The following is a 27966-nucleotide window of genomic DNA, read 5'->3' as shown; positions in this document are numbered from 1 at the left end:
CTATTTTGGTTTGGTCAGGGCGTGAGTTGGGGTGGGCATTCTAATTTTTATGTTCTATGTCCGCTAGCAGAACCCCGTTCCCAGACAGGTTGTCTCCTCCCCTTCATCTACACTAATTGAAGTGGATTTAACAGGTAACCGTGACATCAAGGGATCATAGCTTTCACCTGGATTCACCTGGTCTGTCCGTCATGGAAAGAACAGGAATTCCTGATATTTTGTACACTCAGTGTATATACCTCACACAATAGCATACAGAAGGCTACCATACACGATAATGCAAACTGCAAACAGTTCACAGTGAAATTATCTTTTCTCCACTAGAAGGTGCTCTTTAATCGATGTCCCTTCCACAGGACGGTTGAGCTAACATAGGCTAATGCGATTAGCATGAGTTTGTAAGTAACATGAACATTTCCCAAGACATAGACATATCTGATATTGGCAGAAAGCTTAAATTCTTGTTAATCTAACTGCGCTGACCAATTTACAGTAGCTATTACAGTGGAATAATACCATGCTATTGTTTGAGGAGAGTGCACAATTTTGAACATTAAAGTTTATTAATAAACAAATGAGGCACATTTGGGCAGTCTTGATACAGAAATGCAATGGATCATTCATCAGTCGATAACTTTGCACATTCACTGCTGCCTAGTGGCCAAAACCGAAATTGCACCTGAGCTAGAATAATACATTATGGCCTTTCTCTTGCATTTCAAAGATGATGGTACAAAAAAAATACAAAAGAAAGGTTTTTTTTTCTTTGTATTATCTTTTACCAGATCTATTGTGTTATTTTATCCTACATTCCTTTCACATTTCCAAAAATGTCCAACTGTTTCCTTTCAAATGTTACCAAGAATATGCATATCCTTGCTTCAGGGCCTGACATACAGGCAGTTGGATTTGGGTATGTCATTTTAGGTGAAAATTGAAAAAAAGGGGCGGATCCTTAAGAGTTTAACAACCTACACTCTGGTTCATCACTACATAACAAGTCTACTAACTGCTCTCTTTATCTTTAGAGGGATGGGTATTATAATGTAATGAGCTCAGACATGATGGCAGTCATGGATTATCCAAATTCTCACACATGCTTCTTCTACTAAGCCTCCATCTCCTCAGGGTGTTGTGATGTTGTGATTACTGACAGGGTAATCAAATACACCACTGTAGATGGAGTTGTAATCTTATCTCTCAAGAGGAAGAAAAAGACTGGTGATGAGACGAGGGGTGTAAACATTTGCCCAAACAGTTGCAACTAAAACAGCAGTTTCTATTGGATAAATTAAGGTAAGTCCCTCCCCTTTCTGTTTCCTCTTGTTTAAGAAACATTGTGCAACAGAATCGTCTTAATGAATACACCACAGAGGGCTGCTGGTCTGGTTGAGTCTATTCTCTCCTCTGTACCAGGACAAGATCACATCTTTCAGGTTCTTCACAGTGCGCACCACTGAACAGCTGGAGCTTTAGAGGAATGAACCATTTGTTCAGATGGAGAAGGCTTGCCAGACTGACGTTCATGCTGCTATATTTTGTCATTAATGGTATGTTTCTTTTGTTTTTACTGATTTGCTGCACTAACTAAAATTGTATGTGGGAGATGATAGATAAGTAGCCAAATGTTTTTATTTGTAAATGTTTTAATTGGCAACATTGGTGAAATTCAAAAATGCTAAATCATTTATACAGTGCAATATTTACACTGTGTGTAGCCTATCGCTAAGACTCATTCCAAAATAACATTCCTTCCTTTCTGGAGAGACGTGCTCCTGTATCCTGTCTGAGCATTAAACAAATATTTAAAGTAAGGGATAGAATCAGACAGGTATAGGTTCTTTCACGGGGAAAAAGAGTTGTAGGATATAAAAGTTTGTGATCTATACACCAACTACAGAGTATGCCAATACTTTATTGATTCATAGACTAATTTAGATGAGAGATTAATAATATTTTTGAAACAACAGGCTGACAACTTTTTATAGTTCTCTGAGACTGAGACTGTAGCTTGTCATTAGAAACTAATTTGTGTTCTATTACAATTTTTGCCAAATGACAGAAGTCATGTGTTTAGGCTCACAGTGCCTGCCCATTGATGTTTGAAAAGACTAATGACTATGGATGAGACAATAAAACATGCACCTTTATGGACATGACTTCATCCCCAAAATGATGATATTCTTTAATTGATATCAATGTCTAAAAGTCATTAGGTAAAATGAACATTAAAACTCAGTGGCATTTAAGCTACTTTCGAGGGGGACATTAAACAGGAAATGTTTGTGGTTTCCTGTGATTATGTGGTCAGAGGCTGTCTGTCGCATAGATGGATGGAAGAGTGCGAGGCAGGTCTTTGGAACAGGCGATGTACTTTTTGATGAAGTTCATGGTCTGGTCCGCTAGTCAGCCCACCACAAATGTGATGTTCCTCTGTTCATAGCGTGAGACAAAAAAGTTGTTTTTTTAGGGTGTAAGTGTCTCGCTTGAATGTCTTAAAACTGAGAATGAAGACGTTCAAGAGAAATAAGAGCTACTCTACATGACCAAAAATATGATGTCAGCAGTGGTGTAAAGTACTTAATTAAAAAAACTTAAATACTTATACCTTATGAATTCGAGCAGCGTTCTCTTGGCATCCGCCAAACCCAGTTTCATCCATCAGATTGCCAAATGGTGAAGCGTGATTTCCAATGCTCAGGAGTCCAATGGCGGTGAGCTTTATTTTAATCCAGCTGATGCTTCGCATTGCGCAATGTGATTTTAGGCTTGTGTGTGTGGCTGCTCGGCCATGGAAACCCACAGTTCTTGTGCTGACGTTGCTTCCAGAGGAAGTTTGGAACTCAGAAGTGAGTGTTGCAACCGAGGACAGACAATTTTTACATGCTATCGGCCTACTATAGGCTAACGTTAACTATCTGGCCTGGCACATCATTGCCAATGAAAGGAAGTTAGGCTTGCTAGCAAGGATTTTAGCCAGGCAGCCTAGAACAACATAAACTAAAAGTGTGTAGCCTACTGTATGACCTACTGTATGACCGTTTCTAATATGAAAGAGGAGGATGTCATTGGCGTTTCTCTACAAGTAGGGTGAGTCAACATGTATTTTCTACTTGTATGCAAGCAAGCACACACACAGAAATCAGTACCATGGACAACCACATTATATTTAGCTTACGTTGATTGGACTAAATCGTTTTTTTTTGTATATTTTAGTTGTCACTGTTTTAGACTAAGCATAGGTGATTAGATGATTTTGGAATGCTGAAGTTTAAATGGTGATGAAATAGTGGAGGCAGCGCCTGTTCTTTGCAACTTGTGGAAACTCTGTGGTTCTAAATCAATAGTTGTTTAGTAGTCTGAAAATGTCGGAAACATTAACTTGCTTGACCATGCTGTAGGTCATGTAACTGTTTATTATATGCCATATGTTTTGCGAACTTCATCTGATAGATGTAGCTCTAAGTTGTTTTAATTAAATAAAGTTGTGGTTGAATTTATTCTTTCATTGTGTCTTCTTAAATGTTTCAGCCTTAGGCCTATAGGCCTGGATTCGGTCTGAGATAGCAACATTTGAAATGGTGTTTTTTACATTGGATAAAAGTATCATACACTGCAGTTGAGGAACAATGTGAAGGTAATTCTGCTTTGAAAGTTGATTAACTTGTAATCCCACTTTTGAGAAAATGGCCATTGAATGTTTTGGTACACCTACTGGAGAGTTCTTCTTTGTCTACACCTATTCAGCATCGTTCACACACTCTTAAGCCTTAGCCCCACCCAACCACTGATTTCAAGACTAAAACTGGTGAAAGTAGTAGCCTACAATAAGGAAAAACTCGTAAAAAAATATACTTCATATACACCGTGGTCTATTTCTTAACTTCTTAGTGATTCCTTCCCGCTCGAATCCCGTTAATGGGATTGATTTGACAACATCCAGTGAAATTGAAGTGCGCCAAATGTGTTATACATCAAAATAAAGCTTAACTTCTTGTTAATCCAGCCGCTGTGTCAGATTTCAAAAAGGCTTTACGGCGAAAGCAGACCATGCGATTATCTGAGGACAGCGCCACGCATACGATCACATGAAAATCAGATTTCAACCAGGCAGGTGTGTGACAAAAGTCAGAAATAGCAATATAATTAATGCCTTACCTTTGAAGATCTTCTGTTGGCACTCCAAAATGTAGATACTACAAAGTATCTAATAAGTTACCTATAAACTTGGTCCAAACATTTCCAACAATGTTCCTAATCCAACCTTAGGTATCCTAAAACTTAAATAATAAATGTAAGACGGAATATACTGTGTTCAATACCGGATAAAAACAATGTGAAGCGCGTTCCAGTTCAAGCGCACCAAACAGAAGAGTCCACTTGGCTTGACAGTCATAAAGAACAGCTGTACTTCTTCATTTCTCAAAAGAAAAACATCAATCAATTTCTAAAGACTAATTTCTCAATCAATTTCTAAGACATCTAGTGGAAGCCATAAGAACTTCAACCAGGTTCCTACTAAATAGAGCTTCCCATAGAAACCTAAAGGAAAGCACAGTGACCTCAATTTCTTTTTTTGTCCTCGGGGTTTCACCTGCCAAATCAGTTCTGTTATACTAACAGACATTATTGTAACAGTTGTAGAAACTTCAGAGTGTTTTCTTTCCAAATCTCCCAATTATATGCATATCCCAGCTTCATGGCCTGAGTAACAGGCAGTTTATTTTGGGCTAGCTTTTCATCCAAATGTGAAATGACTGCCCCCTATCCCTAAGAAGTCCAGATAAAAATATTTTGTAATTATTAGATGATGCTTACCCATACACATGTCTAAATTGATGGGAAAATCAATGCTATAACCACCCCCCAGATGGGTCACTACTGTCTTGACATGTTCATGAAATAGCAAGTTAGCTAAACAATGAACCATAATACCAACCCATAGCTTCAGTAAAAATGGTTTGGTATAGCTAGCCACCATCCATGAAGTTTGAATCTGCAGGTAGCTAAAGCTAACCAACTTGGTTCAATGTTAGCCAGCTAGATAACATATGGCTATAACTAGCGATGAAAATGGCTTTCTGAGATACTAATAGTATTACTACACAGATCCTCCACGTAATGTTAGCTCGCGAGCCAGCAAGCTAATGTTTGCTTGCTAGCTAACAGTACACCTTAACCTCTTGAATCTCCCCATCCCGGATCCGGGATCGTGACTAAAGCCTCAGGCTCATTAGCACAATGCAACGTTAACGATTTCTGAAAATCGCAAATAAAATGAAAATAATGCGCCTGCTCTCAAGCTTAGCCTTTTCTTAACAACATCACTTTTCTCTTGTACATCACATTTGGCTACCGAAACGAACCGAAAATTCAGTCACCTACAACGTCAAACTTTTTCCGAATTAACTCCATAATATCGACCGAAACATGGCAAACGTTGTTTGGAATCAATCCTCAAGGTGTTTTTTCACATATCTCTTCATTGATATATCGTTCGTGGAAGCCTGTATTCTTCTCTGAATTCTGTGGAAAAATACTTGCAGCTGACTTTTGCGCACCAATTTCGGCGCAGGACACCGGGCGGACACCTGGTAAATGTGGTCTCTTATGGTCAATCTTCCAATGATATGCCTACAAATACGTCACAATGCTGCAGACACCTTGGGGAAACGACAGAAAGGGCAGACTTACTCCTCTCGCATTCACAGCCATATAAGGAGACAATGGAAAACAGAGCCTCAAAAATCCTGCTCATTTCCTGGATGCCGTCTCATCTTGGTTTTGCCTGAAGCTCACGTTCTAGGGCACGCACAGAAAATATCTTTGCAGTTCTGGACACGTCAGAGTGTTTTCTTTCGAAAGCTATCAATTATATGCATAGTCGAGCATCTTTTTGTGACAAAATATCTTGTTTAAAACGGGAACGTTTTTCATCCAAAAATGAAATTGCGCCCCTAGAGTTTCAACAGGTTAACTTGCAATGAAAATGACTTTCTGAGAAAATTAGAAACGTATAACATCTGAAAATGTGTCTCGACTCTTAACCATATGCATGGGTGAACTCTTCACGGCATCGTAGCTACACCTTGTTTGGCCCATTGTTGTGTCAAGTCAATCATGTACAGAAAGTAACGTTAGTCCATCACAACTTTTTCACACTGATCTTTGAGAGGAGTAGCAACATCTGCCATATCATGGATTCAGAGCTATCTTTCTAATAGAACTCAAGGGGGTTTTCTTTCATGGAAGATTTTCTAACGTCAAATATTTAAAGTGTGGTGTACCACAGGGTAGCTCTAAAGGCTCTCTACTATTTTTTTATGTTTACCTGCCATTGGAATTAAACAAAGCATGTGTGTCCAAAGCATCCGGTCTGTTTTGGAATGGGTGGCCTGTAATAAACTAGTCCCGAACTTCTCTAAAACTAACAGCATTGTATTTGGTACAACTCATTCCATAAGTTCTAGACCTCAACTGAATCTGGTAATGAATGGTGTGGCTGTTGAAGTTGAGGAGACTAAATTACTTGGTGTTACCTTAGATTGTAAACTGTCATGGACAATACATATAGATTCAATGATTGTAAAGATGGGGAGAGGTCAGTGGTGGATAAAGTACCCAATTCGCATACTTGAGTAAAAGTATAGATACCTTAATGAAAGTTACTCAAGTAAAAGTGATTGTCAGCCAGTAAAAAAAATACTCTAAAACTACTAGAGTATTTGGTTTTAAATATACTTAAGTATCAAAAGTAAATGTAATTGCGAAAATATACTGAAGTATCAAATCATCAATCATTTAAAATTCCTTATATTAAGCAAAGCAGACAGCCCAATTTTCTTGTTTTAAAAATGGACGGGTTGCCAGGGACACACTCCAACATTAGTGAGTCCACCAGCCCAGAGGCAGTAGGACAACAACCACCCGAGCCACTGACCCCTCTGACCCCGTTACTTCACCCCACTATCATCCAGAAGGCAAGGTCAGTACAGCTCCATCAAGCTGGGACCAAAAGACTGAAAAACAGCTTCTATTTCAAGGCCATCAGACTGTTAAATAGCCATCACTAGCACAGATAGGCTGCTGCATACATAGACAGACTTGAAATCATTGGCCACTTTAATAAATGGAACACTAGTCACTTAAATAATGTCACTTTAATGTTTACATATCTTGCATTACTCATCTCATATGTATATACACTATTATATACTATCTACTGTATTGTGGCCTATGTCGCTCTGACATTGCTTATCCGTATATTTCCATTCCTTTACTTAGATTTGTGTATATTAGGTATTTGTTGTGAAATTGTTAGATATTACTTGTTAAAGTTCTGCACTATCAGAATTATAAGCACAAGCATTTCGCCTCTCCCGCAATAACATCTGCTAAACATACATGTATGTATGTGAACAATATAATTTGATTTGATGACCAAGTTTAATCTTAATAAGTGTATGAATTTGACAATTTCCTGTCCTGCTAAGCATTCAAAGTGTAAAGTGTTTTTGGTTGTCAGGGAAAATGTACGGAGTGAAAAGTATAATATTTTTTTTAGGAACGTGGTGAAGTAGTAAAAGTTGTCAAAAATATAAATAGTTGAGTAAAGTACAGATACCCAAAAAACAACTTAAGTATTACTTTAAAGTTCTGCTTTGATGACACCACACTCAAAAAAGCAAGTCATGCAGGCTCTAGTTATGTCTTATCTTGATCATTGTCTAGTCGTGTGGTCGAGTGCTGCAAGGAAAGACCTAGTTAAGCTGCAGCTGGCCCAGAACAGAACGGCACGTCTTGCTCTTCATTGTAATCAGAGGGCTGATATAAATACTATGCATGCAAGTCTATCTTGGCTAAGAGTTGAGGAGAGACAGACATGCCACTAGGGGTCTTTTCACAGTACCCAAATCCAGAACAAATTCATGACAGTGTTTTGTATTATCTAGAGCCATTAGTGCATGGAACTTCCATCTCATAATGCTCAAATGAACAGCAAACCTGGTTTCACAAAACAGATAAAGAAACACCTCACGGCACAACGCCTCTCAACTATTTGACCTAGATAGTTTGTGTGTATTTATTGATATGTAGGCGACATGTGCCATTTTTAAAAAATGTAGTTTTGTCCTTGAGCTGTTCTTGTCTATTAGTGTTCTGTATTATGTCATGTTTCATGTTTTATGTGGCCCCAGGAAGAGTACTGCTTTCGCAACAGCTAATGGGGATTCTAATCAAATGAAATTAAAAAAAATTAAGGCACATACATGAAAGTTCACTTGTTCCAGAATGCATTTTTGGGGGAATAACATGTTTTGATAAAATAAAAAGAAAAGAAACATTCAAATGCCTCTCCAGTGAAGTAGTGACGTGCAATATTTGAAGCCCGAAACTTGCACTGACAGTCAGGATAAGCATGAGTCTGTGACAGTAGGAGTGACATTTTTGGAGAAGGTGGAACCCTACCTTTTGGCTGATCCATTTGTGGTTTCACGGTGAGTACAAACGGAGTTGGGCGCTGTGGAATTGAGGAAGGTAACCTGAAGTGGTCTTTTTATAATTGTTTGTGTTTCTGCTGGTCAGAGGGCAGAGGCGCTTCTCACCAAATTAATTGGGACAAGAGATGTGACTTGCTTTGCTCTCAAGAAAATGGTGCCATTGAAAGGAGTGATTATGGGGTAGCACTGAATGTGAAAGTGGACCAACTGAAAGGGAAATATTCCTGGTGTTTTGTGATACTCGTCATTTGGTGCGATGCAGACAAGGTGGCATGAGTGGTGAAACAGAAGAGTTATTGTCTGTTCTTTTGAATTTTGATGATGAGTCTCTGCCCGACAAAGTGATGTTAGGATATTTCAGTTATCCCGCACAAGCTTATGTGCCAAATACATTATACTGTTACAGGTGTCAAACCTATGGGCATGTAGCAGCAGTGTGTAGGAGGGAGGTTCCTAGGTGTGGAAAGTGTGCAGAAGGGCATGAGATAAAGGAATGTGTAGCATTGGGGGAAATGTGGAATGTTTTAATTGTAGGGGTGTCCATGAGTCTGGGGATCAGAAGTGTCCGGTGTGAGAGAGGCAGTTGAAGTTACCAGGGTTAGTGTAGAGCAGAGGGTGTTGTATGCTGAGGCAGTAAAGAAAGTTGAGAAAGATGGGTCAAGGGGGCGGGATACTGAGAGGAGTCTTGTGAGTAGCAGATCTGTATCAACACAGAGGGATAGGCCAAAGAATGATATATGCTACAGTAAGATTGGCTTTTAGCATTCATAGCAATGGTTAGCATCTGTCCCGCAGGGATGGAAAAGTCACAGAAAATAGAGGTGGTGGTGGCAGCTGCAGAGAAATATTTGGGTGTACGAGATTTGAAGTCAGAAGAGTTACAGGGTGTGTTGAGTCGTGGTGTCCCGTCCTTTCAGAATGTAGGATTAGACAGGTTTAAATAGTGGAGTAGTGTGGTGGGGTATTACTGGGCGCAGGTTTAGATGGTATGGTATTTGTTGATTTATTTTCAAGCAAGGTATAAGGTAGTTATTGTCCAGTCTAGTTGGTGGTGGTAATGCAACATTTATTGGATGCCAACCACCATTGAACCTCATCGAAGAAGTAGTGACGTGCGAAATACGCCTAGCTTCTTGAAACGGGTCGCATATCACGGTGTCAAGACATATGAACTAACAGGTTATAGAGCAAACAATGCAATTATCACAACACATAAGTTGTAATATGTTTTTTTTCCTGGCTTGGCTTCCCCATGATTTTACCCATGCACCCCTACTGCTGTCCTGTATAGGCTACCTGAACCTGTATGACATGAGCCATCCTCATGATCTCTCCCAGCTTGGATAGAAAGTTGAGCGTAAAACCAGTCTATTAATGCCATAGAATACAGTCAGTCCACCCTCAAAACACTAACTTACTAGGGAATGTGTCATTATGCAGCGTACTATCTATTGCTATATATCGTGTTTAGCTACTAACTTTGTATCAACTTTAAACATTAAATAGGAAAATGAGGGGAAAAAAGTAGTCGATTTAAGGATAAATTCACCCACTATTTATTGTTGAACTCAGCGGTTATTGTCTGGATAATACCTTACACAAATGGGTTGCAATATTCAAGGTAAATTAAATCTAATTCAATCCAATTTGAGACTCCCTTGGTGTCATGAAGTTCTCAATTTTTGTGTGCAAATGTTTACACTACTTCATGTATGTCCAGGTTGCGAGACTGACTGTTTTCTGTACTGAGTACTACCATACCAGACAGTCTTTCCTGAGAAATTGTGCATTATGTGAAATTATGCATTATTTGTCTTGAATGATGCATGCCAAGATACACCATAGATAAAGGGCTGTTGATATTGAAACCACAACTCAAATTCCACTTCACGTGGATGAACAAAAGAACTGTTGTTGTCTGGTAAAGATTATCTGTTTGCATCTGCTAACTCATTGGCTGTCCAGTATCCAGACAACCTGTCTCCAGAACAGCAATTAAGGAGAATGGGGGACTCAATTAAAGATATCACAGAATTGCTGTATTTGAAGCACAACTACCTTCTGCCCAATTTCCCTGTTGTTGCCATGACAATCAAGCTATAACTGTTGCTTCTATGGAGAGATCGTTTTCTAAACTAAAACTCATAAAGAACTACCTACACTCTAAAAAATGCTGCGTTGTTTTCTGTTACGAACCAACCAGCTTGAAGCACGTAACAAAAAGGGAGACAATGTGGAGATAAGGAATAACAGAATTATATTTAATAACTGAAGTAACCTATATACAATAAACAATGGTGTATGTAGTCAGTAGTGTAAGTGTGTGCTTGCGCGCATAGATGTAATAATGAGGGTTGTTGAAAGGTGCCAAAGCAAACGCCACAACACCAAAAAACACAGGACAGGACAGGACACAACACAACACAACAACACAACACCACACCAAAAACCACCACAACACAAAATCCAGCAGTATGTCTGCACGCTGAGTCTCCTCAATGAATGGGGAAAAGGTGTATTTATCCCGGGACACACCCGGGCCCAGTTGTGTCCCATTTCAGTGACGACCGTCCTGGCTCCGCCCACCGACATCCTAACTAGGAAAACAAGAACAAAGAGAAAGAATTCGGCAGACAGAGTGGGAGGGTCGTCACACCTTTAAAAAGAGAAAGGTTGGGTTGTTAATGCTGGGTTCATTCTCCTGCCAAATCAAAGTTATCCAGCAAGCTCTTGAATGAGGATTGTTGCAGCAAGTCTAGCAGACAGTGCCGCCTGCTCGTAGTGGAATTACTTTGACGGTTAAATGGGCAAGGCGCTTTGGCTGACCAAAAACTGTGAGTAAAAAGCTATATCTCAGTAATTGACAATATTAGATAATGTTGGCAACCCCATGCATGCTAGCTCAAACATTAGTTTAACTTGTTAACTAACGTTACTTAGCTAACATGTTCTAACTTGGCTGGCGAACTATTTAACAATCAATTGTTCTGTGCTGTGTGCCAGGAAGCAAAACATGTAATGTCGTTTTGGCTGGCTAGTTATATCCGTGCCTGTAGAAAGCATGCTTCTGTAAGCCTAACTTTAACACTACTGCATTGTTTCATGTCAGGTAGTTAGCTCAAACAGTTGGTGTCCCATCCGGTTTGGCTGGCTCGATTTTACTAAGCTAGACCTAATTCCCTGTCTCTGAGTTCATGTAACATGATTGGAGCTAGTTGGTAAGTTTATAGCTAGTGCTTTTATGGTGGTTAAGTTACTGTATGCTTTTTTTTTTTGCCTAATTGTTTGAGTTAACTGGCTAGGTAGTCTCAATCTGGATGCATACTGTTACTTTAGGTACCAATAGCTAGCTAGGTACATGTCTCAATTCACATGTTAAGGCTATCAATTTTGACTCCACTTAATGTGTTAGTCTTTGTCCCCCAGATACTGAAGATGACACGATCCCACCACCAGTGTAACGAGTTGGAAAGAATACTGCCCTCCCAAACATTGAGGTCTGAATCATATTTGAGCATAAGTATACATGTGGAATATTGACTAATTAATATGTAATACAGTAAACCAGAGGTGGGAAATAACTATCTTGTTACAGAGTTCATTCAGTAATTTTACTTATAATTGAGTAAATGTAAAATAACAATACTTGATTAAGATATTTCAGTAGCCTTTCCCTTACTGATAAAAATGTCTTAATGTTTAATTTCTTTTCAAATGTTAATAGTATATTTTACAGATGTGCCTTGTTGCAACTCGTAAAATAAATGAACCTAGATCAAACTGTACATTTCCTCTTTTATAATGTAATGCATGGAAGATCTGTAAGATGTGTAACCGTAGCAACATTAGCTAATTGTCAACATTAACTCAATTACTTTTACTCTGGGAACATTTTAAATGAGCTTCTTTGGACTTTTACTTGAGTATTACTTTTATGTGTGTCAAATTTAATTGAAGTGACTCAGTGCAGATTAGCATCCTTCACACAGGCTTGTGCAAGAGTGTGATGAGTGTCTTGATTTATTGTTCTATGTTTTATAATCCTATTCTAAAATTCCCAGGCTGGAACCAATATGGCTGAATGTCTCGACCAAGCAACTGAATATCTCTGCCAAGAACAAGATACCTAACCCTTTGTTCTGACTCTGGGGACAATCACCTCTACTCCCTGGAATTCATCATGAATGAGCAAGTGCTGGAGCAGGAGACTTTGATTTACAAATTCCTCTTGAAAATGAACTTGTTGGGGGGGAGTAGTGTAAAGTGTTTACTTTTCTTCAGCCCCATTACTCAGCTTTAATTGGTAGGGCTGCTGTGATTTTGAAAAGTATGGTTGTGCTTCTAAAGTTTGTTCTTGTTTTATATTTTGCATGACTTCATTCTGTAGCTAAAATGTATATCTTAAACATATTGTATTTTCTACAATTTGTTGTGATTGGCCATATGTCATTTTAAGAATGATGTGTTGTAACAGGTATTTGTAAATTAACACCTGTGCAAAAAGGTAAGAATTAACCCACTGCTGGGTCAAATGAATAACAATAAAACTGTAAAAAGCAACCCACTGCTGGGTCAAAATAACTTCATTTTGGGGGTAAATCAAGTAACTCAATGTGTTGGGTTACAATATCCCAGTGATGTGTCTGTACTATAGTGACCCACCACAGTTTCAAGTGAATGAGGCTTTTGGTCTGATATGTGCTTTTGAACACCTGAGTAAGTAGCTTAAAGTACAAATACTTTAAAGTACTACTTAAGGCTAGGGGGCACTATTTTTCATTTTTGGAAAAATAACGTTCCCAAAGTAAACTGGCTCTTTCTCAAGACCAGATGCTAGAAGATGCATATAATTGACCGCTTAGGATAGAGAACACTCTAAAGTTTCCAAAACTGTGAAAATATTGTCTGAGTATAACAGAACTGATATTGCAGGCGAAAGCCTGAGAAATCCAATCAGGAAATGACTTTTCATTTTGAAACCCCTGTGTTCCTATGCATCCATATTGCCCATTGAAAGGGATATAACCCAGATTCCTTTTTCTATGGCATCCCTAATGTGTCTACAGCCACTAGACAGTTACAGGATTTTATTTTGAAAAATGAGCGTGAACGACAACATTGCGTCAGTGGTCAGGTGGTGGCTCTGTGATTTGCATAATAGACAAAGGCGGCCACTACTGAAAAGCCAATTGTCCCGGTTGATATTATTGAATAGATATTTGAAAAACACCTTGAGGATTATAAAAACGTTTGCCATGTTTCTGTCGATATTATGGATCTAATTTGGAGGTTTTGTCGTGACCGCAATTTCCGGTGGATTTCTCAAAACGTGGACGAGGTATTTCGGCAACAAAAAAAAAAATCTTTATGGAACAAAAGGAACATTTGCTTTCTAACTGGAAGTCTCGTGAGTGAAAACATCCGAAGCTCATCAAAGGTAAACGATTTGATTGCTTTTCTGATTTTCGTGACCAAGCTTCCTGCTGCTAGCTGGACATAATGCTGTGCTAGGCTATCAAACTTACAGAAATGCTTGTCTTGCTTTGGCTGTAAAGCATACTTTCAAATCTGAGATGACAGGTGATTAACAAAAGGCTACGCTGTGTCTCAATATATTTCACTTGTGATTTCATGAATATGAGTATTTTCTAGATTTTTTTTTGTCCGTTGCGTTATGCTAACTAGTGTAGGTGATGACAGTTCTCCCGGATCCGGGAGGGGTAGTTAGTCGTTTTTGGGGTATCTTTACTATACTTTTTTTGGTAACTTTTACTTCACTACATTCCTAAATTTAAAAAAAAATGTACTTACTCTACATTTTCCTTAACACCCAAAAGTGCTCATTACATATTGAATGCTTAGCAGGACAGGAACATTTTCCAATTCACGTACTTGTCAAGAGAACATTCCTGGTCATCCCTACTGCTAGGAAGCTAAGTGTTTGTTTCTTGGGCTTCGGGAATGTGACTGAAAAAGCAAAAACTAAACTCATTGAAAGTATAAGGGGATATCGGTGAACATGGTGACAGTACAATGAGTGGAGCATACTCACTGTGGTGGGAAAAGTACCCAATATCATATTTGAATAAAAGTAAAGAAAGTAAAGAGAACTTAATAGAGAATTACAAAAGTGAAAGTCACACAGTATAAGTCAAAAGTATATGGTTTTAAATATACTTTCGTATCAAAAGTAAATGTTATTGCTAAAACATACAAGTATCAAAATAAATATGGGCTCCCGAGTGGCGAAGCGGTGTAAGGCACTGACACTAGAGTTTGATTCCAGGCTGTATCACAACTGACCGTGATTGGGAGTCACATAAGGTGGTGTATAATTGGCCCAGAGTGTCCAGTTTTGGCCGGTGTAGGTCGTCATTGTAAATAATTTGTTCTTTATTTATTTCACCCTTATTTAACCAGATACGCTAGTTGAGAACAAGTTCTCATTTACAACTGTGACCTGGCCAAGATAAAGGAAAGCAGTGCGACACAAACACAGTTACACATGGAATAAACAAGCGTACAGTCAATAACACAATAGGAAAAAAAGAAAGTCTATATACAGTGTGTGCAAATGGTGTGAGGTAGGCAATAAATAGGCCATAGTAGCGAAGTTATTCACAATTTAACAAATTAACACAAGTGATAGATGAGCAGATGATGTGCAAATAGAGATACTGGTGTGCAGAAAAGTAAAAAACAATATGGGGATGAGGTAGGTAGATTGGGTGGGCTATTTACAGATGGACTATGTATAGCTGCAGTGATTGGTTAGCTGCTCAAATAGCTGAGTGAGGGAAATGTAAGTCTCCAGCTTCAGTGATTTTTGCAATTTGTTCCAGTCACCAGCAGCAGAGAACTGGAAGGAAAGGCATACAAAGGAGGTGTTGGTTTCGGGGATGACCAGTGAGATATACCTGCTGGAGCACGTGCTACGGGTGGGTGTTGTTATCGTGACCAGTGAGCTGAGATAAAGCAGAGCTTTACCTAGCAAAGACTAAGATGACCTGAAGCCAGTGATCCTGGCGACGAATATGTTGCCAGGGCCAGCTGACAGGTCGCAGTGGTGGGTGGTATAAGGGGCTTTGGTAACAAAACGGATGGCACTGTGATAGACTGAATCCAGTTTGCTGAATAAAGTGTTGGAAGCTATTTTGTAGATGACATCGTCGAAGTCGAGGATCGATAGTAAAACTTGGATTATCCTAGGGTAAGTTTGGCGGCGTGAGTGAAGGAGACTGTTGCGAAATAGAAAGCCGACTCTAGATTTGGTTTTGGATTGGAGATGTTTAATATGAGTCTGGAAGGAGAGTTTACAGTCTAGCCAGACACCTAGGTAGTTGTCCACATATTCTAGGTCAGAACCGTCCAGGGTAGTGATGCTAGTCGGGCGGGTGTGTGCGGGCAGAGAACGGTTGAAAAGCAGGCATTTGGTTTTACTAGCGTTTAAGAGCAGTTGGAGGCCACGCAAGGAGTATTGTATGGCGTTGAAGCTCGCATGGAGGTTAGTTAACACAGTGTCCAAAGAAGAGTCAGATGTATACAGAATGATGTCGTGACATCATTGATATATACAGAGAAAAGAGTCAGCCTGGGAATTGAAACCTGTGGTACCCCCATAGAGACTTTCAGAGATCCGGACAACAGGCCCTCCGATTTGACACACTGAACTCTGCGAAGTAGTTGGTGAACCAGGCGAGCAGTCATTTGAGAAACCAAAGCTATTGTCTGCCGATAAGAACACGGTGATTGACAGAGTCGAAAGCCTTGGCCAGGTCGATGAAGACGGCTGCACAGTACTGTTGAACAGACTGGTAATAGGGGTTGCAACAGCGGCGGTGGATAATTTTAGAAAGAGAGTGTCCAGGTTGTCTAGCCCAGCTGATTTGTACGGGTCCAGGTTTTGCAGCTCTTTCAGAAAATCTGCTATCTGGATTTGGGTGAAGGTGCTGGGGAGGCTCAGGCAAGTAGCTGCAGGGAGGGGCGGGCTGTTGGCCAGGGTCGGGGTAGCCAGGAGGAAAGCATGGCCAGCCGTAGAGAAATGATTATTGAAATTTTCGATTATCAGTGCAGTGGGCAGCTGGGAGGAGGTGCTCTTGTTCTCCATGGACTTTACAGTGTCCCAAAACGTTTTGGAGTTAGAGCTACAGGATTCAAATTTCTGTTTGAAAAAGCTAGCCTTTGCTTTCCTGACTGACTGCGTGCGTGTATTGGTTCCTGACTTCACTGAACAGTTGCATATCGCGGGGACTATTCGATGCTATTGCAGTCCGCCACAGGATGTTTTTGTGCTGTTCAAGGGCAGTCAGGTCTGGAGTGAACCAAGGGCTATATCTGTTCTTAGTTCTACATTTTTTGAAAGGCGCATTCTTATTTAAGATGGTGAGGAAATTACTTTTAAAGAACGACCAGATATCCTCGACTGACGGGATGAGGTCAATATCCTTCCAGGATACCCGGGCCAGGTCGATTAGAAAGGCCTGCTCGCAGAAGTGTTTAAGGGAGCGTTTGACAGTGATGAGGGGTGGTCGTTTGACCGTGGACCCATCGCGGATGCAGGCAATGAGGCAGTGATCGCTGAGATCCTGGTTGAAAGCAGCAGAGGTGTATTTGGAGGGCTAGTTGGTCAGGATAATATCTATGAGGGTGTCGTGCCCGTGTTTACGGATTTGCGGTTGTACCTGGTGGGTTCCTTGATGATTTGTGTGAGATTGAGGGCATCTGGCTTAGACTGTAGGACTGCCGGGGTGTTAAGCACATCGCAGTTTAGGTCACCTAACAGAATGAACTCTGAAGATAGATTGTGTCCATGGCACAACTGGGAGCTAAGGTGGGTTAGTCTTAAACTGACTTGCCTCGTGAAATAAAGGTACAATTTTTTTAAATTATCCTGATTTTAAGCTTACAAGACGGCACCATTTTGTTTTTTTTATTGATGGATTGCCAGAGGCTCCAACATCTTTACAAACTGAGAATTTGTGTTTAGTGAGTCCGCCACATCAGAAGCAGTACTATGGAAATTAAAACGGTTTATGAATTACTTTTTGGAAGGTTACTGTCAAAATTATTTATATAAAAATTAAATACACATCGATGACAGGCGCATGGGCCCCCAGCACTCTTATAATTCTCAAATTCAATGTTCAAAAGTTCAATCTCATCACGGACAAATTTAGCATCTTATCTAATTAGCAACATTTCAACTACTTGCTACTTTTTAGCTAGTTTTCAAACACTAGCATGCTAGCTAAACCTTCCCCTAACCCTAACATCAACCCTTTTAGTTAACTCTAACCTTAACCCTTAATCCTTAACCTAGTATTCAAATCAAATTGTATTTGCCACACATACACATAGTTAGCAGATGTTAATTGCGAGTGTAGCGAAGTGCTTGTGCTTCTAGTTCCGATAGTGCAGCAATATCTAACAAGTAATCTTACAATTCCCCAACCACTAACTAATACACACAAATCTAAAGCGGTGAATGAGAATATGTACATATACTGTAAGTATATGGATGAGCAATGGCAGAGCTGCGTAGGCAAGGTGCAATAGATGGTATAAAATGCAGTATAAACATTTGATTTGAGTCATGTAAGATATGTAAGCATTATTAAAGTGGTATTATTTAGAGTGGCATTGTATAAAGTGATTAGTGATCCATTTATTAAAGTGGCCAGTAACTGGGTCTCAATGTATGCAGAAGATTTTCTGAGTTTGTGATTGCTGTTTAGCAGTCTAGTCTAATGGCCTTGAGATAGAAGCTGTTTTTTAGTCTCTCGGTCCCATCTTTGATGCACCTGTACTGACCTCACCTTCTGGATGGTAACGGGGTGAACAGGCCGTGGCTCAGTTGGTTGATGTTCTTGATGATCTTTTTGGTCTTCCTGTGACATCGAGTGCTGTAGGTGTCATGGAGGGCAGGTAGTTTGTCCCCGGTGATGCGTTGTGCAGACAGCACCACTCTCTGGAGAGCCTTGCAGTTGAGGGCAGTGCAGTACCAGGCTGTGATACAGACTGACAGGATGCTCTCGATTGTGCATCTTTAAAAGTTTGTCAGGGTTTTGGTGACAAGCCAGATTTCTTCACCACACTGTCTGTGTGAGTAGAACATTTCAGTTTGTCTGTGATGTGTATGCTGAGGTACTTATAACTTTACACCTTCTCCACTGCTGTCCCTTCAATGCGGATAGGGGGATGTTCCCTCTGCTGTTTCCTAAAGTCCACGATCATCTCCTTTGTTTTGTTGATGTTGAGTGAGAGGTTGTTTTCCTGGCACAACACTCCGAGTGCCTTCACATCCTCCCTGAGGGCTGGCTCGTAGTTGATGGTAATCAAGCCCACTACTGTTATGCCATCTGCAAACCTCATGATTGAGTTGGAGACGTGCATGGCCACGCAGTCGTGGGTGAACAGGGAGTACAGGGGGAGGGAGGGAGGGGGGGGGCAGTGTGGGGCCCTTGCAGGGCCCCAGTGTTGAGGGTCAGCGAAGTGGCGATGTTGTTTCCTACCTTCACCACCTGGTGGTGGCCCGTCAGAAAGCCAAGGACCCAATTGCACAGGGCGGGGCTGAGATCCAGGGCATCCAGCTTGATAATGAGCTTGGAGGGTACTATGGTGTCGAATTCTGAGCTGAGCTGTAGTCAATGAACAGAATTCCTACATAGGTATTCCTTTTGTCCAGATGGGATAGGGAAGTGTGCAGTGTGATGGCGATTGCGTCGTCTGTGGACCTGGAGCGGGACTCTAACCCGGAAGCTTATAAGAAATCCAGCTATGCCCTTCGACAAACCATCAAACAGGCAAATCATCAAAACATGACTAAGATCGAATTGTACTACACCGGCTCTGACGCTCATCGGATGTGGCAGGGCTTGCAAACTATTACAGACGACAAAGGGAAGCACAGCCGAGAGCTGTCCAGTGACACGAGCCTACCAGACGAGCTAAACTACTTCTATGCTCGCTTCGATGCAAATAGCACTGAAACATGCATGAGAGAACCAGCTGTTCCAGAAGACTGTGTGATCATGCTCTCCGCAGCCGATGTGAATAAGACCTTTAAACAGGTTAACATTCACAAGGCCTCAGGGCCAGACAGATTACCAGGACATGTACTGCGAGCATGCGCTGACCAACTGGCAAGTGTCTTCACTGACATTTTCAACCTGTCCGAGTCAAATCAAATCCAATCCAATCAAATTGTATTTGTCACATACACATGGTTAGCAGATGTTAATGCGAGTGTAGCGAAATGCTTGTGCTTCTAGTTCTGACAATGCAGTAATAACCAACAAGTAATCTAACTAACAATTCCAAAACTACTGTCTTATGCACACAAGTGTAAGGGGATAAAGAATATGTACATACAGATATATGAATGAGTGATGGTACAGAGCAGCATAGGCAAGATACAGTAGATGGTATCGAGTACAGTATATACATATGAGATGAGTATGTAAACAAAGTGGCATAGATAAAGTGGCTAGTGATACATGTATTACATAAAGATGCAGTAGATAGAGTACAGTATATACGTATACATATGAGATGAATAATGTAGGGTATGTAAACATTATATTAGGTAGCATTGTTTAAAGTGGCTCGTGCTATATTTTACATCATTTCCCATCAATTCCCATTATTAAAGTGGCTGGAGTTGAGTCAGTGTGTCGGCAGCAGCCACTCAATGTTAGTGGTGGCTGTTAAACAGTCTGATGACCTTGAGATAGAAGCTGTTTTTCAGTCTCTCGGTTCCAGCTTTGATGCACCTGTACTGACCTCGCCTTCTGGATGATAGCGGGGTGAACAGGCAGTGGCTCGGGTGGTTGTTGTCCTTGATGATCGTTATGGCCTTCCTGTAACATTGGGTGGTGTAGGTGTCCTGGAGGGCAGGTAGTTTGCCCCCGGTGATGCATTGTGCAGACCTCACTACCCTCTGGAGAGCCTTACGGTTGTGGGCGGAGCAGTTGCCGTACCAGGCGGTGATACAGCCCGCCAGGATGCTCTCGATTGTGCATCTGTAGTAGTTTGTGAGTGCTTTTGGTGACAAGCCGAATTTCTTCAGCCTCCTGAGGTTGAAGAGGCGCTGCTGCGCCTTCTTCACGATGCTGTCTGTGTGGGTGGACCAATTCAGTTTGTCTGTGATGTGTATGCCGAGGAACATAAAACTTGCTACCCTCTCCACTACTGTTCCATCGATGTGGATAGGGGGGTGTTCCCTCTGCTGTTTCCTGAAGTCCACAATCATCTCCTTAGTTTTGTTGACGTTGAGTGTGAGGTTATTTTCCTGACACCACAATCCGAGGGCCCTCACCTCCTCCCTGTAGGCCGTCTCGTCGTTGTTGGTAATCAAGCCTACCACTGTTGTGTCGTCCGCAAACTTGATGATTGAGTTGGAGGCGTGCGTGGCCACGCAGTCGTGGGTGAACAGGGAGTACAGGAGAGGGCACAGAACGCACCCTTGTGGGGCACCAGTGTTGAGGATCAGCAGGGTGGAGATGTTGTTGCCTACCCTCACCACCTGGGGTCGGCCCGTCAGTAAGTCCAGTACCCAGTTGCACAGGGCGGGGTCGAGACCCAGGGTCTCGAGCTTGATGACGAGCTTGGAGGGTGTTAAATGGTGTTAAATGGTGTTAAATGCCGAGCTGTAGTCGATGAACAGCATTCTCACATAGGTATTCCTCTTGTCCAGATGGGTTAGGGCAGTGTGCAGTGTGGTTGAGATTGCATCGTCTGTGGACCTATTTGGGTGGTAAGCAAATTGGAGTGGGTCTAGGGTGTCAGGTAGGGTGGAGGTGATATGGTCCTTGACTAGTCTCTCTTAGCACTTCATGATGACAGAAGTGAGTGCTACGGGGCAGTAGTCATTTAGTTCAGTTACCTTTGCCTTCTTGGGTACAGGAACAATGATAGCCATCTTGAAGCATTTTGGATCAACAGACTGGGATAGGGAGCGATTGAATATGTTCATAAACACACCAGCCAGCTGGTCTGTGCATGCTCTGAGGACGTGGCTAGGGATGCCGTCTGGGCCAGCAGCCTTGCGAGGGTTTACACATTTAAAAGTTTTACTTACGTCAGGCACGGAGAAGGAGATGGGGGAGCAGTCCTTGTTTAGCGGGCCATGATATTGGCACTGTATTATCCTCAAAGCTTGCAAAGAAGGTGTTTAGTTTGTCTGGAAGCGTGAAGTCGGTGTCCGTGACGTGGCTGGTTTTTCTTTTTGCAGTCTGTGATTTCCCGTAGACCCTGCCACATACGTCTCGTGTCTGAGCCGTTGATTTGCGACTCCACCTTCTCCCTGTACCAGCATTTCTCTTGTTTGATTGCCTTGCGGAGGGAATAACTACACTGTTTATATTAAGTCATATTCCCAGACCTCTTTCCTTGGTTATATGCGGTGGATCGCGCTTTTAGTTTTGAGTGAATCCATCCACGGTTTCTGGTTAGGGTAGGTTTTAATAGTCACAGTGGGTACGACATCTCCAATGCACTTCTTTATAAACGCACTCACCGAGTCAGGTTATAGGTCGATGTTGTTCTCTGAGGTTAACCGGAACATATTCCAGTCCGCACAATCAAAACAATCTTGAAGCGTGGCTTCCGTTTGGTCGGACCAGAATGGTTCTCATCACTGGTACATCATGTTTGAGTTTCTGCCTATAAGACCTGGGATCATTACTGTTCTGTTATTATATTCTTTAATATTACATTTTGGGGTTGTGTCCACATACAATTGTCTCATGGTCGTGTTTCCACACATTTTAAGATGTTTGATTGCCTTGCTCAGGGCTGCATGTCAAGAATTTGAGAAGATCCACCTTGATTTCTTCCGTCCTAGTTTATTACAGCTGGTTACAGTATATGTTACAGCTGGTTTGCACTTGGCTAGATGTAGCTAGATGTTTTTGAATGTAAGCAAAGCCTACCTCGATTGTTTTCTGTCTGAATAGTTCTCTCTTGCTTGTGTAAGTTTAGGTACTAGTTTCCCTGTCCTTTGTCTTGTCCTTTGTCCTTTTGATTGTCCTTTTTGTTATTTGTTAGCTAGCTATGTTTTTTAGCTAACAGCAGGTAGCCAGTAGCTAGAAACTCTTAGCAACTCCATAACAAAATGTAAACAACTGTTAGCTTGTTAGCTATCCAGTTGAGTTATCTGGATAAAAGTTGTCTTCTGATGTTGTATTCTTAGTCCTTCTTTATCTTTCACTCACTTGTTTTTCTCAAATGTGCTCTTCCTCAAAATAATTTGAAATATGATATCTAATACTAGATATTAGGAGCTCATCATTTTACCAGCTGCTCTTGGAACTTGGAACAATAATTCAGTAACTCAGAACTGATGTTTTGAAATGATCTGAAGTTCTGAAATACACTGCTCAAAAAAATAAAGGGAACACTAAAATAACACATCCTAGATCTGAATGATATATTCTTATTAAATACTTTTTTCTTTACATAATTGAATGTGCTGACAAAATCACACCAAAATGATCAATGGAAATCAAATTTATCAACCCATGGAGGTCTGGATTTGGAGTGACACTCAAAATTAAAGTGGAAAACCACACTACAGGCTGATACAACTTTGGATGTCCTTAAAACAAGTCAAAATGAGGCTCAGTAGTGTGTGTGTGGCCTCCACGTGCCTGTATGACCTCCCTACAATGCATGGGCATGCTCCTGATGAGGTGGCGGATGGTCTCCTGAGGGATCTCCTCCCAGACCTGGACTAAAGCATCCGCCAACTCCTGGACAGTCTGTGGTGCAATGTGGCGTTGGTGGATGGAGCGAGACATGATGTCCTAGATGTGCTCAATTGGATTCAGGTCTGGGGAACGGGCGGGCCAGTCCATAGCATCAATGCCTTCCTCTTGCAGGAACTGCTGACACACTCCAGTCACATGAGGTCTAGAATTGTCTTGCATTAGGAGGAAACCAGGGCCAACCGCACCAGCATATGGTCTCACAAGGGGTCTGAGGATCTCGTCTCGGTACCTAATGGCAGTCAGGCTACCTCTGGCGAGCACATGGAGGGCTGTGCGGCCCCCCAAAGAAATGCCACCCCACACCATGACTGACCCACCGCCAAACCGGTCATGCTGGAGGATGTTGCAGGCAGCCGAACATTCTCCACGGCGTCTCCAGGCTCTGTCACGTGCTCAGTGTGAACCTGCTTTCATCTGTGAAGAGCACAGGGCGCCAGTGGCGAATTTGCCAATCTTGGTGTTCTCTGGCAAATGCCAAACCTCCTGCACGGTGTTGAAATGTAAGCACAACCCCCACCTGTGGACGTCGGGCCCTCATACCACCCTCATGGAGTCTGTTTTTGACCATTTGAGCAGACGCATGCACATTTGTGGCCTGCTGGAGGTAATTTTGCAGGGCTCTGGCAGTGCTCCTCCTGCTCCTCCTTGCACAAAGGCGGAGGTAGCGGTCCTGCTGCTGGGTTGTTGCCCTCCTACGGCCTCCTCCACGTCTATTTATTTACGGATATCGGTGGTAATGAAATATCTCTGTAAAGTCATGTGATTTTTCGGTGATATCCTTGACTTTTATTTGGGGGGAAAAACAATCAATTGGGGAAGAAGAACTTTCCTCACTCAGAATGCATTTCCACGTGAACTTAATTTCGGACAAAATATTCAACTACGAATCCTAACAATCATTTCCTGACCCCAACCATCACATTAGGCCTGTAAATAACTAAGAAGGACTTTGATACTCAAGTCACTAGTGTAATTCCAGTCGACTACATTGCAGATCACAATATCAGATCACAATATCATATGGATGCAGTTACTGACATGTTAAACACTCATCCAGGTATTGTGAGATTTATTGCACTCATTGTGTTAATTTTGAGTCTCTCTTTCCACAGTTCTCTGTGCTTCCCAGCAAACAGTTCAGTCTGAGACTCAGCAGGTGAAAGGCATCGTGGGACAGTCTTTCTCTTTTCAAGAGAGGGTGATCAATTCTAGCAATTTACTTTATGGAGAACTTGGCAGTATTGCAAATATGTACCCTGGTAAAGAAGGCAAAATCACCCTTGAGAAGAGATTTGAAAACCGCCTCCACTTGAACAATGTTACAAGATACTTCACTCTGTCAGACCTTCAGATAGACGATGCTGGGGTTTATACTGTAGAGAATACAAACGAAGAGAAAAAAACAACAAAATTTGAGCTCACTGTATACAGTAAGTGTTTGTGCGTGTGTGTTGTATATTACAAAAACATTTAGTATAGGTTCCAATTTCAATTTATTTGTATTTTTTCTTCCAGATGTTGTTTCCAAACCTCAGGTGACAGAGTGTGACCGCAGCTCCTGTAGTGTGGTGTGTTCTGTGGACAATGAAAAAGAGGTGACCTTGACCTTGTACAGGGGAGAGAAAATACTTAACCAGACCAGCAGTCCTGACCTCACCACCGATCTCTCTCTCCACTTGGAGGTAGAGGGAAAGAACTACAACTCCACCCACAGCTGTGTGGCTTCCAACCCTGTCAGCAATGAGACAGTTCTTGTCCCAAAATGTTGCAGTGAAGATGGTCATCCTAATGATGCTGGTAAGAGACATTTTGAATTAAAACCATCCAGAAAATAGCATTTACCAAGTCAAACTGAAGTGTAGTTGAACTCATTCAAAACATACTTAAGAAAATAAAGAAAATTATTTCCTTGTGTTTTATTTCAGACAGTGATTGGATGACTCTGGGTATGGTTTTTGCTGTAATCTGCGTTTTGGTTGCCTCTGGGCTGGTTGGACTTGCAATCTATCTAAGGAAGAGGGGAAATGAACACTCACAAGGCAGGTATTTGTTTAGTGTTTTTGCAAAAGGTGTGAAATGCATGTAAAAGTGTAATCTTCCACACTTCCTCTGCTTAGTCAGACAGTGTCATTATCCAAGACAACTTCTCTAAATGTTGAAAAAGCAGAAGGCACACACACTCTCTGACAATGATTACTTTAATAGCTTGGCTTATCTGACACCAAAATGACTGCAACCACAGAGATCAGTACTCATAGTAACAAAAGTCCTGAGTGTTTACAGAACCTGTCCAGGGGGGTGGGTGTTTGTATGTCTGTCAGTTAGTCGCATGCTTCTGCCAGTTAGTCGCACCTCACCTTAGGCCCATATTTACTTTCCTTTATCTGTCTTCATAGATTCATCCAAAAGAGTGCAAGTTGACATTGTGTATGCAACGATAATTCCTAGAAAACGAACAGATAACCAGGTTAGTAAAAAACCTACAGGCTGATTGACAATACAGCAGCTTTATCAGCCCTCATGTCTACAACTGTAGGCTTTCGCTCTGTGTCAGTGGGTTAATGTGGTCTTGAGTTGCACAGACCACCTGAGTTTGATACCCGGCCTGATGTCGTTATGATATGGTTTGGTTTCACAATGAGAAGCAACACAGCACATACTGGAGTGCCAGTTCTAGGTCCAAGACTTCTTAACAGCTTCTACCCCCAAGCCATGAGACTTCTGAACAGCTAATCAAATGGTGACCCAGACTATTTGCATTAACACCCCCCCCTTTTACGCTGCTACTACTCTCTGTTTATCTATGCATAGTGACTTTAACTACCTATATATACACATACTACCTCAATCCTCGACTTACCGGTGCCCACGCACATTGACTCTGTACCGGTACCCCCTGTATATAGCCCCACTATTGTTATTTTACTGCTGCTCTTTAATTATTTGCAACTTTTTTTTCTTTTTTTAAATCTATTTTTTACTTTAAGAAAAAAAAGTATTAACTGCATTGTTGGTTAAGGGCTTGTACAGTAAGTAAGCATTTCACTGTAAGGTCTACAACACCTGTCGTATTCAGTACATGTGACAATTAACATTTGATTTGATTTGTAATTCCTTTGATCACCTGTGTCTTTTACAGTATTTGCAAAGTCTGTGGACTTTTAAAGTTAGGCTTTGTGGTTCCTCCCACTAGGAAAGGTTCTAGATGTGTTGTGTTGACTGTTGAGTTCCCTTCTGCAGAACAATGAGAGGAGACAAGAGATTGTCAGGCTTGTCCTGTTTCCTTCCTCTGGCACAAAGTTTATAATAAAGCATAAAAATCCTCTTTTTATTTTTGTTGATTTCCCACCCCTTTTATCTCTCCTCTCTCTGCCCCTTCTTTCCCTGTCCCTCTCTGTCCTTCCCTCCCCTACTTCCCTCTCCCTGCCTAGGAGGAGCGAACAGATATACCGGAATTGGAGTCACACAGAACAGATATACCAGAATTGGAGTCGCGTAGAGACAACCCTAACCTGACATCAGTTTATGATACACTCCTGTTACATCGCATGTCTGCCAGCGGGGATGTTGACACAGCATGAAGGAGAAAAACAGGAAGTCAATGGGAGGTCGAAATGATAATCCATCTTTTTAAATGCCTTTTGTCCCAAATCCCAATGTATAAGTTAAAACAAATGGAACACGTATTTTAATACAATTCACTAGTGTGTTTGCTATGCTACTGCTGTGCCAAAGCTTCCTTTCAGTACTGTCTGTTCTGTTGTTTAAAATGTAGGTGCCTCCCCTGTATCGTTTTTATAGCTGGTCATTGTTTAGCTTGCCAGTGGATAGCAGCTGTGTACATACATTTAAAAAGAGCAGGCGTTTGAGATAAAGCCACCTACTCCTTAGAAGCAATGGCTGTTAGGCTGCTTTAGAAACAAAACAGTCCATAGATACATGTTTTCCTTTCAACATTTAGGTTGTATTGAGGGGTGGCCAGCTCTAGGAAGAGTCTTGGTGGTTCCAAACTTTTTCCATTTAAGAATGATGGAGGCCACTGTGTTCTTGGGGACCTTCAATGCTGCACCCTTCCCCAAATCTGTGCCCCGACAATCCTGTCTTGGAGCTCTATGGACAATTGCTTTTTTGTTTTTGCTTTGACATGCAATGTCAACTATGGGACCATATAAAGACAGGTGTGTGCCTTTCCAAATCATGTCCAATCATATGAATTTACCACAGGTGGACTCCAATCAAGTTGTAGCAACATCTAAAGGATGATCAATGAAAACAGGATGCACCTGAGCTCAATTTCAAGTCTCATAGCAAAGGGTCTGAATACTTGTGCAATTAAGGTACCTGTAAATTCATTTGCAAAAAAAAGTATATTTAAAACATGTAGTTTGTTACATTTGACAGTGAAACCTAGCAGTACTACTTATTTCTTTGAAAGTGAGACGGATGTGCTGTATAGCATGTTGAGGACTATTTTTGACCACTCATGCAGGAGTAACAAGGCCCTAGTTCACCAAGGAGTAATATCATTTTGGGATTTATTTCAATGTGTCTATGGTTTCTGCAGCAGTCTTAGCACCCCTACTTCTCGTGGTTATGCATTATGACTGTTTTCAATTCAATATGTCAAAGTTGTAAATGTGCCTTTCCTTATATAAACAAACTATAAAAGTAATGGCTTCAGCCAGGAGAAGAGATAA

At 41.3% G+C, this 27966-nt stretch overlaps 1 protein-coding gene and 1 long non-coding RNA gene across 6 annotated transcripts; both read left to right on the top strand.

Annotated features, from left to right (window-relative positions):
* The first annotated feature begins 1343 nt into the window (after positions 1-1343).
* Positions 1344-27966, top strand: LOC135506718 (SLAM family member 5-like). 5 transcript variants are annotated; one of them, XM_064926057.1, is made up of 6 exons: positions 1344-1550; positions 24382-24699; positions 24785-25066; positions 25195-25308; positions 25666-25736; positions 26701-27966. In XM_064926057.1, exons 1-6 carry the CDS (start codon positions 1481-1483, stop codon positions 26848-26850), a joined length of 1005 nt encoding a protein of 334 aa, XP_064782129.1. In that variant the 5' UTR covers positions 1344-1480; the 3' UTR covers positions 26851-27966. The 5 variants fall into 5 exon arrangements, with proteins under 5 accessions (XP_064782129.1, XP_064782132.1, XP_064782131.1 ...); XM_064926060.1 differs by having other exon boundaries at positions 25195-25312; XM_064926061.1 differs by lacking the exon at positions 1344-1550 and adding an exon at positions 2837-3090.
* Positions 11091-13058, top strand: LOC135506720 (uncharacterized). The gene is made up of 3 exons (XR_010450550.1): positions 11091-11335; positions 11928-11998; positions 12563-13058. It is a non-coding gene; the product is annotated as an uncharacterized LOC135506720 (long non-coding RNA).

The sequence above is a fragment of the Oncorhynchus masou genome, chromosome 20, assembly GCF_036934945.1.
Source record: "Oncorhynchus masou masou isolate Uvic2021 chromosome 20, UVic_Omas_1.1, whole genome shotgun sequence".
In the NCBI taxonomy this organism is placed as follows: domain Eukaryota; kingdom Metazoa; phylum Chordata; class Actinopteri; order Salmoniformes; family Salmonidae; genus Oncorhynchus; species Oncorhynchus masou.
This window is presented reverse-complemented; position numbering and strand designations above follow the sequence as displayed.